Genomic DNA, 13,613 nt, shown 5'->3' with positions numbered 1-13,613 from the left:
GAAAAATAAATAATATTTACAACTTTGTCTCATATGCTCACATTATATTTTTGTTTTATTTCTCTATTGTTTTGACTTTCATATTAATATCTATTTTTATTTTTGTAAATAAATAATTATTTTATAAGTTGTTATACAAATGATTGTTCAAATAACATATTCATGATAAAAAAAATAAAAAATATGAGTTGATTTAATTTATAGGTTAGATAGCTTTCCATCAAAGATCAATCGGTCATAAAAAAGATGCATTCCATCATCAAACAAAATCTTTGGGTTAGATTTGAAAACCCCACTTCCTCGAAAACACTACTTGTTATTATTACTCTAGTGTCTAGTCTAATCACATTGCATGTTTGTTTCTACTTTCTCTGTGTTAAAATCAGAAGAAACCCAACATTTACCTCGCTTGTGCTAGCAAATAAAAAAAAATATTAAATACAAACAAAAGCTTCAAGGAAGAAGAAACTTGAAAGAATGAGTAATGCAGAGAAGAAGGAGGCTTTAAGGAGAATGTTAGAGAATGATGAAGAAACTGGTAAAGATCCTTCTTCTACTGATCTGAGAAAGAAACGTGGCAGAAAGAAAAAAGTGAAGATGGAAACTGAAACAGCGCAGGAATGTTCTTTTTTTGTTGCTGTTGCTGTAAATAAGAGTAAAGTGGTGGAAAAAGTTGTGAAGAAGAAAGAAAATCGAGGTAGGAAAAGGAAGACAACAATTTCTGATGAAAATAATGCTGCCAAAGAGAAGAAGAAGAAGAAGAAGAAAGAAAATCGTGGTAGGAAGAGAAAGAGAATGTTTAGTTCTGAAGCTGTAAAAGAGGAGGAAAATGGTGGTTTTGTGAAGAAGGAGAAGAAGGAACCTAATGGGAAAAGAAAAATGCCTGTATCTGATAATAATAATAATAATAAAGGAGGTTATGCTTTAAGAAGTGCTGAAAAAATGAAACTTGATTGCATGCATAAGGTAACATCACATTACATGATATCTTTGATCTTTGTAGTTATTGCTATATGCATGTTTTTGTTGATGCATGTGCTTTGGTTTGTGGTAATTGCAATTACAAAGCTAGTTTGCATTCATGTGATCAACTAATCAAATTCTGTTATTCATGGAATATACTATTTTTTTTTGTATTCTATATTTGATTTGAAATGTGATTCATCATTTTATTCACTACAGAAGACTAAGAACAAGACAGAAAGCAACAATGATCATGACATTGAAGCTTCCAAGTATATGCTAGAATACCTTCTTCCATATTTAAGACAATTAGATCTAGAACAAATGGCCGAAATGGAGATAGAAGCCAAAATACAAGGTGTTCTTTTCCTTCAATCCTTGTTTTTTCTTATTAATGTCATTTGCTTTGCTCATGATTCATAGTTTTGATACTACTACATAATTGATATCCTGGTATGCACTATTTTTATTGTATGTTTTTTTTTCTTCTTGTTATGTGTTAAGTTTGAGGGGTAACCTTGACGCAACTGGTAAAGTTGTTGTCATGTGACTGGAAGGTCACGGGTTCAAGTCCTGGAAACAGCCTCTTGTGTAAAAAACAGGGTAAGGCTGCGTACAATACACCAAATGGTGGGACCTCTTCCCGAACCCTGCGTATGCGAGAGCTTTAGTGCACCGGGTTGCCCTTTTTTATTATGTGTTAAGTTTGTATTTCATCTCATGCATGATCCAATAGGAGATCATTCTTAGTTTCATATATATATTTTTTAAATTGCTATTGGAATGATCATTACAGGGCTCTCATCACTCTCTGAGCTAAAGATAAAAGTAGCATATTGCTCTAAAGATGAGTGTGCTTACTGGTCAGGACTTATACTTTACCATGTTTTGGTTTTCTTAGTTATAATTATAATGCTATATTATTGTTGTTGCTGACTTAAAAAACTTTTTGTAGTGACAACTGCCAGACCTCGATATTTGACTACCACAGAAGTTGTGCAAAATGCTCTTTTGACCTTTGTCTTCGCTGTTGCTATGAGCTTCGTCGTGGGGAGCTTCTAGGTGGTACTGGTCCAATTGAGTTTGAGTTAATCAACCGAGGGCAAGATTATCTGCATGGTGAGATAATAATCAGAGAAAATGAATCTCATGCTGCCGCCCAGCCTGAGATTCTGGAACGGTCAAAATCTGAGTGGCATGTAGGCAGAGATGGTAACATTCGCTGTCCAAAAGCCAATAATGAAGGTGATCATGGTTTCCTTGAGCTGAGACGAATGTTACCGCCAAATTGCATTTCTGAGTTGGTATGTAAAGCAAAACAATTTAAAGAAGCCGTTAATCTCGAAGATATCGAGGGGACTCTTGATAATGTTTGCTCTTGTTTGAAGCCTGTTAAGAAGGAAGATAATATACTGAATAACACAGGGAAGGCGACTTTTCGTGAAGATTCCAGTGAAAACTTTTTATACTGTCCTAAGGCTATTGATCTACATAATCACGAGAAGGATTTAAGACATTTTCAATGGCACTGGAGAAAAGGGGAGCCTGTAATTGTCAACTACGTTCTTGAATCAAGTACGTCTCGTTTAAGCTGGGAACCGATTGCCATTTGGCGTGCATTTCATCAGATAAGTGATACCAATGACAATTCACTTTCGAATGTGAAGGCAATTGATTGCTTAAATTGGTGCCAGGTTTGTTCGATTTCTTAATCCTGAACTTCTCAAATGACTGCTTAGTTTTACTAATTGTTCTTACTATACTAGTAGTGTCTACGTGTTGCTGATAATTTCTGAATTTTTATTTCTCTTGTTGATTCAATGCAGGGAGATATTAATGTGCATGATTTCTTTACTGGGTACACAAATGGTCGCAAGGATAAGCTTGATTGGCCTCAGCTATTGAAATTGAATGATCGGCCTCCTTATTTATATGAGAAAAATTTGCCTCGCCATTGTACCGAGTTCATATCCTCCTTGCCATATAAAGAATATACAGATCCTTTCAAAGGTGATCTTAACCTTGCTGCGAAGCTGCTTGATAATGTGCACGTGGGACCAAAAACATATATTGCTTATGGATTTCATCAGGAGCTTGGGCGGGGTGATTCTGTGACTAAGCTCCACTGTGATATGTCTGATGTAGTATGTTTCAATTCTGTCTTTCCTGGACTGTATTTTCTAGAATGTCTTACAAATCTTTCAATACTTATATTGTTATTTTTATTTGCGTAGCATATTGAAAGGTGCATAGTTTGAAGGATGTATACTGATAGTTATGAAGTTTGACGTACATGTCTTGATAATTTGCTTATTGATGTCTTTGAAAACACTCATTTGATTTTATGTTTTATTTTGTGTAATTTACGTTGGTGTTTTGGTAATTGATAATGATAATTTGAAGAAAAATACTCTTTTTATGATAAGTTGTATCATTAGATAGTCTTGAAGTATGAATGATGACTTTCCATTAGAAAGTTGTAATCAATGTAAACTCCCAATAAATAAATTGTCTATCCGGATTAGTTCTTTGTCTGTGCTTTATATTTTTTGCTTTGTGTCTCTAAGTGCATACTCTATCAAGTGGAGAATGAAATGTTGCCGTGTTTTTTTCTTTGATAATTTGGCTTTTTAGGTAAATGTGTTGACTCATGTTGCTAAAGTGGAACTGGAAACTGTGGGCATTACTGCAATTAAGAAATTAACACAAAAGCACCTTGAGCAAGACAAGAGGGAGCTACATGGTGATAATCAGGATGGAGAGACCAATGTTGACAGGCTTGATAATCCGTCTTCTTCCGTAATTGCTTCAGATGAGCACAATAGTGTTCGAGTCATGGAAAATGAAAGTGGATTATGTGATGCGAAGGTGGTTGATTCAGTTCATCAAGAAAATAGTTTAGATGGTGCTCTCTGGGATATTTTTCGGAGAGAGGATGTACCTAAATTGAAGGAATATCTGAAGAAGCATTTTGGAGAGTTCAGGCATATCTATTGTTCTCCTTTAAAGCAGGTAAAGTCAGATATGCGAATAAGAGATCTCAATTATCTGCCAACATTTTCCTTCATTTTCTCTTGTTTTCTCAGCTAGTGATAACTAAAACCTGGTGGGTTCACTAATTATGTATGCGTGCATTTTCTTGAGTTGAATGACGTATCCATTGGTAATGTAGGTTATTCATCCCATCCATGATCAGACGTTTTATCTTACTAACAATCATAAGAAGAGGCTTAAGGAGGAGTATGGTTAGTAGTGTTTATAATATTTGTACGCTGTTTGGTTTGTTGAGTGTTGATCCATAGATTGTACCATTTTGTTAACAATTCAACATTGACTTCTAGGGATTGAGCCTTGGACTTTTGTTCAGAAGGTAGGAGACGCTGTTTTCATTCCAGCTGGTTGTCCCCATCAAGTCAGAAATCTGAAGGTAAAACTTATGTACATGGTGGATTTGTTTTATCTTTAATGAAGGTGCAAGTTTTCCTTCTATGGTTAAAAAAAATAGAGAGAATTAATATTACTATGGTTAAATATAATTGATCATGACTTGAGAACCAACATCATATAATGAACTATTATGAAAGTTTGAGACCGTCGTAATTGTTTTATACTTCCATATTCCCATTAGATCATTCCCAAGTGAGGCGGTTGAGAAAATGGATTCTCGTGAATGTGGGCCGGTGTAGAATTTGGATTGAGCCTACAAAATAAATACTTAGTAATTGGTAATCCAATGGATATAGGATAGGTTTTGATATCTTAGTATTTTGGTTGGTCGTAACTCAGACGAATGAATCATTTAAGTTGATGATTTTAGTTCCTGTCAATTCTTTTTGGATACTGCATTTGTTTTTTTATAATAACAGCATGAAGATTTGAACCAACATACAATTTTTTACAAATTACCCTGGCTATTTACCACTAGCTCATCACTTTTATGTCTCGATAGCTATTCTTTCTAGCTAATGCTTGAAAAGTTTGTATGAATGTCAATGATATGCATTGTTGTGTTGCAGTCATGCACCAAGGTTGCACTTGATTTTGTCTCTCCTGAAAATGTTGGTGAGTGCTTCCGTTTGACAGAGGAAATCCGTAAACTTCCAGTAAATCACTATTTCACAGAGGACAAATTGGAGGTATGCCAGACTACTTTTATGGATTTGATTCTGACGAGTATACTCTTATCAATTAATTTGAGATATTGCATCTTTTATTCTCTACTTTAATGTTATTATAGCTTCATAGAAATTTTAGAATCCGGGCTTGACCTGCCAAAACAATTGGGCCTGATTGGAAGCTGTCAGTATACTACACCTATCGTTGGCACTCTCATGCTGCATTTGTCCAAATCCGAACACTTATATTGGTTGAAATGGTTCAAGCATATTATTCATTGAAATGGTTCAAGCATATTATTCATATTTCCTTGAATTAAACTTATTTTACCATCTAGATCCTTGACTCTGCAAGGTGCTATTCGGTCTACTTTTGTAATTGTAATGTAATGTCAATTACTGAAAATACGATCGGAATGGGAAAAATGAAAAATGGTTCTGTATATTTAGTAGGCAATTTATAATTTTGATTGAATGTTTCTTTGAAAAGTCATTAATTGGTTTTATATTTATATTTTTCTATCAAGTGTTCATTTCTGAATCATACCATCATGTCATGTCAATAGATTCTTATTGGTATTTTGTGTACTGTTTTTCTGATTGCTGCTTTTTTGGTAACCAACAGGTGAAGAAAATGATTATACATGCTATGCTTGATGTGGTAGAAAAGTTGGAGAATGCAAGGTTAGTGATTGCATACTTAAGGCTCAAGGTTATGAATTTGTGATACTTTCAGTTATTGAATATACCATGTTCACTTTGCTGGTCAAATGCATCGACAATCATATATTGTATTTCTACTTTATTTACAGGTCTGAGGAAACCGATGTTCCTTCGTAATGTATCTGTGAGAGATTGGAAATTTTTGTAAGTTGCTTAGTAAGGTGTGGTGATCTTCAGTTCTTTGTATTGCAACTGTAGGAAATGTTCTGTAATTTGTTCTATCTGGCACACCTTCATGACATTATGTGGAATTATTGTATAACTTCTCATATCACCATACCTAGTGTGCTTATTCTTGTGATGGTTAGATTTATTGAGAGAAGCTAATATTAGTATCATATATTATGATCATAATTCTACAAGTGAAGTGAACTATACCATGAGCAGCGGCGAAGATAGATAAATTTTTACGAGGGCGCCAAATAGAAAGAGACTAACAATTTCTTTTTCAACGTAAACATAAGCTATTTGCATTAAAGTGTTGTCCATTATGTTGACTATTGGTAATTTTTATTGCATTAAATGTTTTCTCTATAGTTGTTGTAGATACCGAAATGTTAAAATAAGACAAATTAAGTTTATTAATCAAGTAATAATTTTTTAACCTTTTAATTTATACTAATTTTTTGCAAATAAATTTGTTTGAGGTAGCTTTTTTTTTTGACAAAAAGAAGCATATAGTGGAAATGTTAAGATGAAATTGGAATGTTGAGGTAGCTTTTTTTTTATGAATACAATGTGGAATGTTAAGATGAAATTGGAAACTAGCAATTATGTAATGCCTCCCTAGCTAAGCTATGGGCAACACTATTGGCTTGTCTTCTAATGAACTTCACATTAGAGTTCGCTAAATCAGTCATCAACAAAGTGTTTACAATCATGAATTATAACCATGAAATTAGAGACACCATCCCCTTTGTAGATACTATTTGCCACAACTTTTGAGTCGGTTTCAAAATCCATATTTACAAGATTTTTCACTCACTGCATAGCATTTAGGAGGCCTATAGCTTCTCCCATCTCAATATTGAGTAAAGGGGTGAAGCAAGCAGTCCGTCCTATAACATAATTTCCTTCGGCATCTTGAATACAAACTCCGAAACCAACTTTATTGAGAGAAGTGGAGAAGGATGCATCAACATTGCACTTGAATCTTCCAACACTTGGCTTTGTCCACTTTGCTATATCAGTGTGCGAGCTATTAGAAGTGTTGTGAGTCCTTGTTTCTTGCGCATTCATCCAGCTACTTTGAAAATCCTCCGCGCATGCACCAATCTGTTGAGTAGTTTCCAAGACATTGTTCCACACTTTGTTGTTTCCACATGCTCCATAAGGTGACCGCAAAGATATGTTTTTGAACGATGTCTAGCTGTTGGAATAAATGAAAAATCATGTCGGCACAAGAAACAGTAGATGACCAAACATGTTGAATTGAAAATTGTAACACTCTAAACTCTAAAAACGATAATCTACACAAATGATATGATCATATAAAGAATTTAGATGTTACTTCTTCAATAAGTTCAACATGCATAAATAATTTTCTCAAACATCGCAGTGGAATAATAATAATATCTCATCAGATAAATAAAAATAAAATATCTCAACAGTTTCATCGATAATAAAATAATTCTCCAAGTAGTCATGTCAACATACTAAACATATCATCATCAATACATAGACTCAAAAATCTCTAATTGTAATAATATAGGTAAACATCAAAGACCGACCCCTAGTCAGAGCCCTAGAGACTAAGACACCAAAAGCAGTAAATGAGGTAGCTCCAAGTTATCCTCAAGCAACTCACCAAAGCAAAGCAAACTATTCATGCACGTCGTCTACCCATTCATAAGAATAAGGTAGGCGGTCAATCAAACGACCAATGAGGGTTAGTCCACAATTCATAATCAAGACATAAGCATTCAAGAATTTCATGCATAGCACATATACATACTCAACATTCCAAGAATACTAACTCCACATGAATATTATCTTCAATTCAACACAAATTATATCATCCTACCTCAATCATAGTACATCAAGTATATTCATACTTTAACTCATCATCAAAGCTCATCATTTATAACATCAATCAATATAAGAATTACTCACGTTATTCCTCATTTAGCCTAATTAACTCAACAAATGAAATTCATCATTTCAAAGTATAATTAAGGAAATCATCGTCACCAAAGAAATCATCAAATCACATACATATAACTCACACTTTATTATTTTCATCAAAATAAACATCATCAATTAAAATCACGAAGTGTACAAGTATCCCCAAAAATAACAAACATCATAAAGTACACATCTTCACATGTTCACCAAATTTCACCAAGTACATAATTCACCAAGTTCACCAATGCACATAAATCACCAAGGGTCACCAAGTATATAATCAAATATGGCACATTTATCAACTTCACCAAATGTATGCAATGCTCCTAGACACGGCTCTATATGCATATGGTCTCAGTCGTCACCAAGGTCGTCACCTCAAGATACATCTGTATCATAGTCATCGCCAATATGAATACAAAATATTCGTCGTCGCCAATATGGATATAAATATCCGGTCGTCGCCATTATGAATATGAATATCTGACTCAACATTTATGAATGCATAAACATATGACTCAATCAATGCATATGTTCAACAGCAAATTGTCAACAATCAACATCAACATTTTTCAATACATGCATATACCATCAAAGTCGTCGCCAATTTGCATGTAAGAATTCATCACCATTAATAATTTATCAACATATTCATCATCAACATCATTATAATCATCATAAATCATAATCATATATATCACCAAACACTCATCAAATAGTCATCACCAAATGAAACACCTTCACTTCATAATTCACAAGTCATAACTCAACAAGAGTCATCACCAAATCATCAAGTTAAAATCACCAAAAGAATCATCAACAACAATCAACTTAGAGAACATAAAGTTCAAAATCACATCTTTCATAAAATACGGACAACTAACCACATCACGTCATTCATCAAATTAAACTTCCAATTATCTTGATTCATTCTTATTCTACCATATCATCATGAATATTAAGAAAATTGTAAGTTATTCGACCATGAAGTCTTAATTTGATAAACTTCGTCTATATTTACAAAAACTAGCATTTTTCGATTATCCCACGAAAATCAAAGTAACCAAGTTCAAACGCCTCAACCGAGTATATGCACAATTCACATATGAGTGCAATGGCATATACATATACGTTTCATAGGCCAATTCCGATGAATTCCAAAATTTCACAAAGTTCGTATTATCTTGTCATTTTTCCAAAGAATTCAAGTTTCCAAAGTAAAACCAAATTAAAGCTCATGATTATCATCCAAAACCATTTCATAAATCATAACTACAATAGACAATCCTAATCATATCCTTTCACTTTGAGAAAACGAGTTTTCGGAAAATTATGCGTTCTTGACATTTTTCACAAAGTATGATTCGATTTCACAAAACCTAGTTCAATCTAATTCATTTGATGTTTCCAAAGGTTTAGAAAGCTTAAATGCAGTTAAGTACATCTAAAGAATTGTGTGGAACCGCCCGGATGGACCCCGGGTGCCCGGAACGACCCAAAACATGGGTGTCTATCCTGTGCAACTCGTTGCAGCGAGCTATACCAGAACAGGTCACCCTGTTTTGGTTGTTCTCTCTCGGGAACTCTCCAATTTTCACCCAAAATCCCCATTTTTGATTCCCCTTGACCCAAATTCAACCCCAAAACTTGTACATTAGTTTGTAAACATCAAAAGGCTTTCAAACAACAAAAAACTTGGAATCATAACACCAATTCACCTCAAATACATCATCTAGTTCATTTTCACCAAAACCCTCAATTAATCAAAAATCATCAAAACAACTTAACAACAACAACAACAACAACAACAACAATGAAGTTTAAGCTCTTAACACAACAATTTCATGAAGTTTATCATACCCACAAATTCACATGAATTAGGAGCACGAATTTCATCATTCAAAACCACAAAAAGTCACTAGGACTGAGCATGACATCCGGACCCGCCCGAAAACCGATGTATCCGAATAAACCGCGGTTCATACGGGTCGGGTTAATACTAGCTTCGGGTGAAGAAAAAGGGAAAATTGGGTCCATGTGAGTTTGTACGGTCGGGCTCGGTTTTTTCAAATCCAAAACGCTATACCCGTAACCGACCGCACAAGTGGAATACTTTGTATAATAATCAAATGTTATGCTGTACTACATCCATACAGGTCCTTGTCCAATCAATACATGTACATATTTTCTTGAGACCACAAAGCACACTGCCATATGCCCATAAAGCTTTTACAAGCTACCTGTTTTAACCTTGTATCTACACGTTAACCAACTCAAATGAAAAAGACAATTTAAAAATTTTAAAATATTTGGCACTTGGCAGACATGTTTAAGCTACTAGCAGGTGTGGTGTGTATATGTACCAACTTACTACCATGAACTGATGAAGATAAATAAAAAAGTCAACAAAAGCATCAATAATTGAATATCATTTAAAAGCATTGTCCAATCCTACACTGTTTTGAGACTGACTTTAATACCTTGAGACTCACAATTCACATTCACAGAATAAAAATTAACTACTCCAATATTTAGTTTAATATATGTTCTAGAATTTGTGCTTTCTTCCCGGTTCATACTTTCATTCTTCTTCCTCATGTTCTTGGCAATGGTTATTTCCCCCTTCAGTTTCACCCAATTCAACATCATCTCCTCTCCAAATTCATCCTTCCTCTTCTTCTCTCTATGGCCAATCTCCAAAAACTGATTTCATGTAACAATAATTAGAAAACTAAAGTCATGGTGGTGCAGTTTTCACTAACAAAGATCGTTTCTCCATCTATCAATTTCTTTGTTCGTATGTTTCTGAAAAATGTCATGGACAACATATTTGATTTGCATAACCGATTCAACCCACCCGTTGAACCCGTCACCCGTCGTACCCGTCACCCGCTGTGCCCGTACTCTCTCACGGTCGGAGATGGTTTTGTTTATTATGTCATCGGTTTTGAGCAGATCTGGATTCTCGAGCCCGAACCCGGCCGTACCCGACCGATGCTCAGCCCTAAAAGTCACAATTAACACAAAAACACTTAAACTCATAATTGAAAATAATAGATTATGACTTAATTGATGAAAAGAAACCATCCCCCTTGCCTCTAGCTCTTGATTCCTCTAGCTTAAGCTTCACTTTAGCTCCTAGCTCTTCAAACCCCAAGCTCTCTCTCTAGCTTCCTCTTCTATCTTCTTGATTCACTTTCTCTCTCTACCTCTCTCAAAATATTTTGTGAAATGAGTTAATGAATGTAATGACCTAATTTTCTCACAAGTGTTGCGTTTATATACTCACCATATAATTGGGCTAGGTCTCTAATTATATTAATGTGATCAATATTCTTACCAACTATTTTACCAAAGTTACTACTCACTTCAACCGTTAAAATAACGAATAATAATTGTCTCTAAATAATTACCCCAATTCACTATTAACTTAGTAAAAATAATTATTCTCACTTAAAACACCAAAAATAACCTTTTAAATAAAATGACTAATTTACCCTTGCTCACCAAAAGACGAAAATACCCCTGAGTCTACAATGACTAAAAAATGCCCTTCTTAAGCCAAAATCCAATAATCCCGAATAAAATACACATAGAGACAATTAATCACATATAAACACACATAATAAATAATTAAAATAATTCTAGCGAAAAACGGGCTGTAAAAAACTTCTCAACATCTAACTAGAAACCATATCTAAGAGGTTACTGATGACTTAATTTGGCAACTGTACTAAACTGTTTTCAAGTAATAAAGTAGTAAGTAAAATCGTCTCCACAAGTATTTCCGTTTTAACTAGGCTACTAGCTATAATTATTAAAGTAGAAAATAAAAAGTGAATAAAGTAAATAAAAGCGAGTAAATTGGGGGAAGTTTGCATGTTTAGTTTGATTGCATAAAGCAGTTGAGTTTGATAGAAGAAAAGTAAATGCTTGATTGCAGAACTTAGTGGTGGTTAGCTTTGAATCCTCTTTATTTACTTGTTTGATTAAGGTAAGTAATTACCAATTTTGAGATCATGGTTCAATTTAATTGACGAGTCAGTGGAATTGTTACGGTCCCTTCAGATGTCTAGTATCACCTGCTAATCACAATAAAGTTATACGCGCTATACATACATACATACATACATATATATATATATATATATATATATATATATATATATATATATATATATATATATATATATGGTTGTCAATACTACATGGTCTGTATGCCTACGTAACGTTGTTAAAGTAGAGCCTTACTCTCTTTAAATAATCCCACTAACCTTCTTCTATGCACAAGATTTACATTTGTCTTTTATTAATCTAAGTTTTCATAAAACTTCATCGATAAAACACAAAAGTCAATTTCAAAAAGTTTTCTCTAATCCATAGATAAATTTTGTAACTTATATATGTTTCTAGCATCCTCTGAGTTAACGAAATCGTGTGTGTTTATATATCTTTTAATATGTTTTTGTTTTTTTAGTCAAACATATTTTTTCCCTAAAAAAAATCGTCAAACATATTTTTAGTTATACCTTACCGAACATGTTATAGTCATTAGAATAATCATAAATATAGTAATTAGTCAATAGGATCTAATGAATTTAATAAAGAAATATTTTATACCTTGTATAGTTAGCAACTAGTCAAAATATATTAATAGATATAGTAACTAGTCAAAGAATAAAAAAAAATGATAAAATAAATTAAGTTTATAGCAATCCTAAAATTTTATTTAAGTTAATTGTTTATTGAAATAATCGTCTTTAATATAACTTTTTTAGTAAAGTATATTAAACACATAGATTTTGTTTTGACTAATAATAAACACACACACGTGCGTGCTCGCGCACACACACGGACACCTATATTTGTTTGACATAGCTCATTATAAAACCCACAAGGTTCTGAAGAAATAATGCAAAAAATATTATAATTCCTCATTTCTTTCTTTGCAGTTGCATCACAACGCCATGACTAGGAAGAAGGTAAAACTTGCTTTTATCTCTAATGATTCGGCAAGAAAGGCAACCTACAATAAAAGAAAAAAGGGTATCATCAAGAAGGTTAGAGAACTCACCATTCTTTGTGGTATTCCAGCATGTGCTATAATTTCCAATCCTTTTAATTCTAAAACAGAGGTGTGGCCAGATCTAGAGGGGGCCAGACAGGTAATTGAGAGGTACCAGAACTCATCAATGAAAGATGAAACAAAGAATGTGAACCAAGAGAGTTTCCTATTGCAGAGGATTACTAAAGCCAGAGAGCAACTTCAAAAGCAAAGCCATGATAATCGTGAGAAGGAGCTGAACAATCTTATGATTGGGTATATGAAAAATAAAAAGCTACCAGATGAATTATCTGTTTCTGAATTGAAAGACTTTGATAAGCTTATTGAGAAAATTCTGAAGGACATGGATAACAAGATCGATGCACTTGGTTGATCAAATTAATGTTGTCTTAAACTTTAGAAACTTTTTATGTTGTGATTTTGATCAATGTTATTTTAATTGAAAATGTGATTGTTGTTTAGAGAGGCATTACCTTGTTGTTTAGTGCATCTGAAAAAGCTCATGGATTTTGAATTAAAAAAAAGATTGTTAGATAAAATAAGTAGTAATATTCACACACACACACACACGCGTGTGTATATATGTCATATCTAGTGAGAATGAGTTTCTTATGTGAGAATGA

General features: G+C 33.6%; 1 protein-coding gene and 1 pseudogene across 2 annotated transcripts; both read left to right on the top strand.

The window, feature by feature from the left end:
• Nucleotides 1-346: 346 nt before the first annotated feature.
• LOC146921963 (lysine-specific demethylase JMJ25-like) lies at nucleotides 347-6,070 on the top strand. 2 transcript variants are annotated; one of them, XM_085715155.1, is made up of 11 exons: nucleotides 347-966; nucleotides 1,183-1,321; nucleotides 1,760-1,826; nucleotides 1,919-2,657; nucleotides 2,790-3,107; nucleotides 3,598-3,975; nucleotides 4,136-4,208; nucleotides 4,305-4,390; nucleotides 4,980-5,099; nucleotides 5,704-5,762; nucleotides 5,891-6,070. In XM_085715155.1, the coding sequence occupies exons 1-11, from the start codon at nucleotides 478-480 to the stop codon at nucleotides 5,916-5,918; spliced, it is 2,496 nt and encodes an 831-aa protein (XP_085571281.1). In that variant the 5' UTR covers nucleotides 347-477; the 3' UTR covers nucleotides 5,919-6,070. The 2 variants fall into 2 exon arrangements, with proteins under 2 accessions (XP_085571281.1, XP_085571282.1); XM_085715156.1 differs by having other exon boundaries at nucleotides 5,704-5,804; nucleotides 5,880-6,070.
• A 6,794-nt stretch (nucleotides 6,071-12,864) lies between these two features.
• LOC146921962 (agamous-like MADS-box protein AGL80 pseudogene) lies at nucleotides 12,865-13,499 on the top strand (annotated as a pseudogene).
• The last annotated feature ends 114 nt before the right edge of the window (nucleotides 13,500-13,613 follow it).

Source organism: Medicago sativa, chromosome 5 (genome assembly GCF_051527215.1).
Source record: "Medicago sativa cultivar Bolivia chromosome 5, Bolivia_mono, whole genome shotgun sequence".
NCBI lineage: Eukaryota > Viridiplantae > Streptophyta > Magnoliopsida > Fabales > Fabaceae > Medicago > Medicago sativa.
Note: the sequence above shows the minus strand (reverse complement) of the source record. Positions and strands in the feature narration are given on the sequence as shown.